This window comes from Eulemur rufifrons, chromosome 16 (assembly GCF_041146395.1).
Source record: "Eulemur rufifrons isolate Redbay chromosome 16, OSU_ERuf_1, whole genome shotgun sequence".
Classification (NCBI taxonomy): Eukaryota; Metazoa; Chordata; class Mammalia; order Primates; family Lemuridae; genus Eulemur; species Eulemur rufifrons.
In genome coordinates this window covers 24,659,050-24,666,184 of record NC_090998.1, presented here as the reverse complement: position 1 = coordinate 24,666,184, position 7,135 = coordinate 24,659,050, and the positions used below count along the sequence as shown (strand labels likewise).

The 7,135-nt window shown below is 36.9% G+C and overlaps 1 protein-coding gene across 1 annotated transcript; it reads right to left on the bottom strand.

Annotated features, from left to right (window-relative positions):
• Positions 1-639: 639 nt before the first annotated feature.
• On the bottom strand, positions 640-7,099 carry MED21 (mediator complex subunit 21). The gene is made up of 4 exons (XM_069490514.1): positions 7,057-7,099; positions 2,240-2,354; positions 1,560-1,658; positions 640-704 (listed from the first exon to the last, which is right to left on the bottom strand). Exons 1-3 carry the CDS (start codon positions 7,096-7,098, stop codon positions 1,609-1,611), a joined length of 207 nt encoding a protein of 68 aa, XP_069346615.1. The 5' UTR covers position 7,099; the 3' UTR covers positions 640-704; positions 1,560-1,608.
• Between the last annotated feature and the right edge of the window lie 36 nt (positions 7,100-7,135).

The following is a 7,135-nucleotide window of genomic DNA, read 5'->3' as shown; positions in this document are numbered from 1 at the left end:
GGTATGAGGTTCTGGAAGAGGAAAAGGTTTGCATAAAAGTGACCTACTCTCATCCAGCAACACTAACTCTGTTTCTCAAAAGCAATAGTTTCAGAAACTGTCTTGCTCAAAGCTCCGAATTTATAAAGGACACCAACCTAAACTGAAATGTACCATATCTCTGCACTTACCTCCTTCTCCTCTGGCTTGAGGAATGGTCTGATACGAAATATATCAAATATAAAGATATAAATTCTATCACAAAAGAATTTTATAGTATATTATGACCACTAATATAATATCTGCTTTCATAATTTTATGCAGATAAAAATGATGTTATAATGATGGTTTATAGCTGGTTCAATCACAATTTTATAAGCTTATTTATCAAAAGTTAAAATAGAAGACTATTAAAAATAGCTAAAAAGGTAACACATGTCAGTGTTTAATGTTTCTGTAACTGTTGGTAAGGCTTACATCTAAATCTGATGCAGAATTCTTAACGGCATTGTAACAGTTCTTTCTTAGCCACATGGTATTCACTGGTACTATGAGTCTGGAAGAGACTGGCTATGGGTACCACTTCTTGTCTTCAGCTGTGACTGCGCAATATCAGCGAGAGCACTTTGTATCTTTTCCAGAAGCATGTCCCCTCGATAAACAACATCCTCCAGACAAGTGGCAGCTTCATGGTTTTCTTCTTCTAGCTTATATAAGCTAGCAGCCTTTATAAAACACAAATTTAAAAATCATTAGAGTTAAGAAGGAAACTGCAGCAGAGAAATTTAATTTTAAATCTGGATGACTTTATGACCATTGTGATATATTTTTCAGTAGCAGAAATTCTAAAAATCAGATAACTTAACAATTTTCCTTGCATGAATTATTAAAAAGAATGAAGTTTCAATTAGAGATCTCTAGATATTTATATGTGACTCTCTTCCACATTACTTTTGGACACTATTATTCTACTCCACAAACAGAATGCCACCTCCTCTCATTCTTCACTAGGAAGAGACAAACTGAGGAAAATTGGGGATTTCCTTATAACTCAAAACTGGACAACTATATACATTCAACACAATCTTCAACAGACTATACCAACTCCCAGTTAATAAAACCCTCATCTTAAAGTAACTTTGAATATTATAACAAAACATGCCATGGTTTGAATGTTCCAAAATTCATAGGTTAAAATTGAATCACCAATTTGTGATAGTATTAAATGGTAGGGCCTTTAAGAGATAATTAGGTTATGAGGGCAGAGCTCTCATAGATGGGATTAGGACCCTTGTAAAAGGGCTCCAGGTTGAAGGGGAAGCTCTTGCTCTCTTGCCTTTCTGCCTTTCACCATGTGAGGAAGTAGAAATAAGGGCTTCAACAGATGCCGACGCCTTGATCTTGGACTTCCCAGCCTCCAGAGCTGGGAGAAAATAAATTTCTGTTCTTGATAATTACCCAGGCTCAGGTATTTTGTTATAGCAGCAAAAATCAACAAAAATAAAAGGCACTAAATCTATCTCTTTCAATTCGAAATTCTCCATTACTGGTAAAATTCTCAAAGGAATAGATACTTCTACCTGCAAAGCAGCTGTAGATTCTTCACTGGGTAAGGAATCTATCAAAACATCAATGTCTTTTGCTGTTCGTGCAATCAGTGCTGCAAAAAGCTGGGCATACTCTAGAGAAAGATAGATAACGGTAAAGTAGGATATTAGAGAACCTCAAGTACCCAGAAACAGAAATTAAATTTTAAGTTAACAAAGCCAGAAAACTTCACATAACTTTTTCTGAACTGAGAGTCTAATGATTTTAATCTAATCAGATCCTAACCCAATGATTCTAATGATTAAAGTGTAATTTTAACACATCAATCCTATTACACATTTAGCTCCAACTGGGAATTAAGTATAATGTATTTTTTTCTCATATATTAGGACAATATGGTGGTCACTTAAATAAAGAAATCTGTAAATGGGATGCCTTTCTTATTAGGGTCCCTCAAGTAAAATTCAGCTAAATTCATACAAATTCTATTCAAAAGGAGCAACAATCTGTTATTTGACATGAACAGAACTATGAGATGTAAATTGACTGTGATGCATTCATTTCTTTTATAACAAAACTTGTAGTAACATCCTCAAATAATATTTTTAGTAAAAAGCCCATAAATAAGTTAAATTTCTCAATAAAACTAATTTTAAAGGATTACAAGAAATGTAAGAATCAAACTTAGGAGAACCCAAGAAAACTTATTTACCTTCTGTAGGGTTGGCTGGTTGGTCTTTGTTAATTGCTGTCTGAATATTATTAAAAGAGGCAGGGGGACCACATTGCTGTAGCACTCCAATGGCATTACAAAACTGATCTGCAAGCTTGGGCCAAAGAAAACATGTCAAGGTTAGAAATAATTTATCACTTTTAAGGACTTCATTGGTAAGGACAACAAGTTTCTATAATGATCTCTGGGCAGAGGATTAAAACAGAAAGGAATAATTATTGATAAGATAGCCAGTTATTAATAACTATGATTAAATGTTTTAATCCTTCAAAGAAACTAAGTTTGGTATCAATCAGGATGAAGTTAAATTTGATATCAATCAAGTAAAAACAGTGAAGAAATACAAAATAAACTTTCTTTTCTTCTGAAGGTAATAGAATGGTAAGTGGCCCTAAGTTTCATAAAAAATGTATTATTCATGTACGGAGTATATGATTGCTTTTCTGAGACTGCAGTAGTTATTTACAAGTACAAAGAAATAGTAGGAAAAAGATTGTTAGAAAAGGCACCCTAAGTAATCAGAAATGTATTTCTTCAAGACTCAATCTGTCAACTCGTGGTGTCTAAAAGTATTCCTTAAGCAGTTTTGAAGACTGAGAATACCAATTCCTTACCATCTCCAAACTAAATGCCTCTATCCTCCCTACCAACTTCTCTTGCTAGTCTTGACCTCTCAAACCTCAATTCCTATTTCCAATCAGTGAATAAGCACCTCCAGTGAGTTTCTCTGCCATTATTTCAATGACAAAACTCAAAGTTAACTATTTCTTGTTTAATATCTATCTAATTTGTATGGAGAGTCAACCAGTCTAGTCTTCTTAATCAACCAGTCTAGCTTCAGATTCTTACTTTCATCTTCAAATCCTGCTAATACTACACATCTTTCTCTTCTCCTTCTATCATTATTGCTGTTGCCTTAGTTCAACCAACTATCTCACACCAGAATTATTACAATAGCTTCCTTACTGTTTTCTTGTTCACCATGTTATTTTTACCCTGCTCAAAATATTTGAGCTCACTCGACCATAGTCTTCGAAATAAATCTCCAACTCAGGATGTTTCAGTTTTCAATAATCTAAATCTATTCTACTTATTCATTTTCTACTACTCCCTCATATTTACCTGTCTAGTCATAAATTCACTTATGACTAAATGGCCTAAATTCACTTATGACTAAATGGCTTTGCTTATGTTTTGCTAATTGTAATGGAACAGTAAGTGCTCAGAAGGTATACAAACCTAGATCCTAATCCTGGTTCTATTAATCTGATTAGCTGTTTTCATTTTTAAATTGGGAACATTCTCATATCACAATGTTGTTGTGAGGAATAAAGAACATGCAAGAAAAAAATATTCCACACAGTGGCTATCTGTTCCATCCTTCAGAAGCTTTCAAGATCCATTTATTCAACAAATATTTATTGAAAATCAACAGCATGACACACTGTATATACCACATTATAGTGATACAGTGAATGTGACAGCTTCTGCAGTCAGTTTTCAAAGGGTAAATAGCATATGTTAATAACATTAATATTAACATATGAACATCGTTAATAACACATGTTAATAGTTATACAAAAATTAATTATCATTAGGATAAATGCTAAGAAGATTCCATTTTGGCTCTATAATTTGTATTCCAATTTACTTCAGCACTTATAGCTAAAAATGCTTGATTTATTGTAACTCCCTAATGACATACTGTTTTTGTACCATTTAAATATCTCTTGAGTATATGACATCTCTTTAATGTCCTTAAGGAGCAGCTCTTTGTAAACATGATAGTGCTTGCATACACAGCAGCCACTCATATTGGTTAAACTAAAGGCTTCTCTCCAAAATCCAATTCTCACAGCATATCTAGCTTGGAGTTAAGGCTATATTCTCTTTGTCCTTACTATCCTTCTAGTTATAAGACATGTATGAATATGAGACATTTTCCCTAAAATGTTTCTACCCAGCAGCATCATGACAATTTTTTATAAAACCTTAAAGGAGCATCTCCCTGAGGGAGGTTGGCTGGCAGCCCAGGCAAGTCTCTGCAAAGTAGAATTTATCTTGGTGAATATATCAACATTTAGGGGCTAGTCCTCTCAGCCTTAAAAGCTTCTATGTTATTCAACTAGTAGATCAATTTTTCACGAGTAGACTCACACTCTTCAAGTATACAAAGACTAATGTATTAACAAAAGTGCCAAGTTACTGGCCTCCAGTGGGAAAAAACTGGCAAGGGGACAAGGTACTTAGGTTTTTCAGTCAGCATATTGTCTCCATAGGCACCTTACCTGGGACATCAAATTATAATCAGAATGAAAATGAGAAATATAACTACTAATGGAAAACTATGTAACAGAAAACTATTTAACTCTCAAAAGTAGTAAGTATAGTCACATGTCACATAACAACATTTTGGTCACAGGGAATATATACTATGGTGGTCCAAAAGATTATAATAGAGCTGAAAAATTCCTAGTCACCTAAGTCACCTAGTGACTTAATAGCTGTCTTTAACATTGTAGCACAATGCATTACTTCCATGTCTGTGGTGATACTGGTGTAAACAAATCTGCACTGCCAGTCTATGAAAGTATATAGTACATACAGTTATGCACTGTACATAATACTTGATAATAAATAACTGTGTTACTGGTTTATGTATTTACTACACTACACTTTTTATTATTAGATTGTATTCCTTCTATTTATATTTAAAAAAAAAGATAAAACTGCCTCAGGCAGATCCTTCAGGAGTTATCATAGGAAATGACAGGTCCATGTGTGTTATTGCCCCTGAAGACCTTCCAGGGCAACAAGATGTGGAGGTGGAAGAAAGTGATACTGATGATCCTGACCCCATGAAGGATTAGACTAATGTGTGTGTCTTAGTTTTTAACAAAAAAGTTCAAAAAGTTTTTTAAAAATTTAAATATTATAAAGTAAGAAAGTTTCAGTAAACTAAGGTTAATTTATTCTTGAAGACAGAAAAAAAACTGTTTTATAAATTTAGTGTAGCCTAAATGTACAGTGTTTATAAAGTCTACAGTAGTGCACAGTAATGTTCTAAGCTTTCGCGTTCACTCACCACTCACTGACTCACCCAGAATAACTTCCAGCCCTGCAAGTGCTATTCGTGTAAGTGTACTGTACAGGTGTAGCTTTTTAAATCTCTTATGTTTTTACTGCATCTTTTCTATGTTTAGATAGACAAATACCACTGTGTTACAACTGCTGTTACCAAAAGCTCAGCACTTGTCCTCTATGCCATACCAGAAGAACCAGGACAAATCATTTGAGAAGGAAACAGAAGCTTATCAATTTGCTGGCAAATGAGGAGGATGGAGACTACTGTCTGAAATGCCATCGTCCTCCTTCTGGGCAGAAGTACAGAGCTTTTAAAGGCTCTGATCAATCCCATCTTTGGCTAAGACAATCTCATGACCTCCACTGGGATTCATCCCATCTTCAGTTAAAACAATCTCTGGACCTCCACCCAGATAAATCCCATTTTCAGATTAATCCCATTTGTGGCCAAGGCAACCTCCACCCTGACAATTCCCTTGAGCCATCTCCTGTGGTACAAAGAACAAAAGACATTCTCCTACCCCTTCCGACCACCGGCTTGAGGCAGGGATGCAAGTCCTAGTTCTCCAAAAGGAGTAGGGGATATTTTAAAGAGACAGAAAACATTCCTGCCATTTTTTCAAGCCATTTCTTCTCTTATGTGTTCCCCTCTGTCAACATTACCCTTCCATACTTATGGAGGAGGGGTGACCACTTTGTTACACTGCCTACAGTACTCAGTACAGTGACAGGGTGTACAGGCTTGTAGCCTAGAAGCAATAATAGGCCACACCATAAAACCTAGGTGGGCAGTAGGCTATACCATCCAGGTTTGCATAAGTACATGCTATGATGTTGCACAAAGACGAAATTGCCAAACCAGGCATTTCCCAGAACACATCCCCTTCGTTATGGGACCATGACTGTATACGTATCTTTTGGCTTGCGTATACTTTCCACTCAGGCACAGTATGTAGGAAAAGAATAACCAAAAGGAATAAATTTAAAGGAGCAACTTACAAGACCTGACCATTAATAAAGAGTAGACTTTCTGAGAGACATTAAAAACTTAAATGGAAAGATACAGGAGAATTAGAAGATTCGCTATCATAAAGATGCCAGTTGTCCCCAAACTAATGCATGCTGTGGAGTGGTCAAGAGATGGAAGGTGAGACTCTCAGTCCGTAGGTTATGAGCTAAGATCAAATAAAACTTGTCACCTCACCATCACTCCCGCGTCAACCTGACAGTGCTGGTGAGGGAATACTCCCGGTAAAATTTAATTACGAAAATCTAATCATTCAGACCTCGAGATCCTCTCAGCGGGTTAAAACCGATAAGGGAAGAGAAGAAAAAGAAAAAAGGAAAGGAAAGCTCCTGCTTCACCCCTCAAAGAGAAGAGATCCCATAAGCATCACTGACAAGAAAATAAAACAGTTCCCAGAGAACACGACAGAAACGTGCAGGCGAGGAGTCTCAGTGGCGTGTACGGGGACGAGATATCGTCCACATCAAAGAGGCTGTTTCCCCCCGCAGTCCCCGCGCGCCGCGGCGGCCGGCCTCAAACCTCCGAGTTCGCGGAGACGCCTCCCGCCGCCCCGAGCGAGCGCTTTTTGGTGAAGCCCTCCCTCAGTCCGCTCCCCAAGTCCGCCATTTGTCTCTTGGGCCCCTTTCCTCCCTTGCTTTACCTCAGGAAAGAGAAAGGCAGAGACTAATCGAATGAAATTCCTCACCGAATTCACCGCGTCTTGCAGTTGCGTGAGCCGATCCGCCATGTTCTTCCCACACGCAGACGGAGGCTAGCGCAGCTGC

What these genes read in the sequence shown, in the direction of transcription:
- MED21 (XM_069490514.1), bottom strand. Translation starts at nt 7,098, where the DNA reads ATGGCGGATCGGCTCACGCAACTGCAAGACGCGGTGAATTCG. An exon ending in TGCAAGACGCGGTGAATTCG is followed by an intron (nt 2,355 to 7,056) that starts GTGAGGAATTTC and finishes CTTTGGCCCAAG; the next exon opens with CTTGCAGATCAGTTTTGTAA. An exon ending in ACCAGCCAACCCTACAGAAG is followed by an intron (nt 1,659 to 2,239) that starts GTAAATAAGTTT and finishes CTTTCTCTAGAG; the next exon opens with TATGCCCAGCTTTTTGCAGC.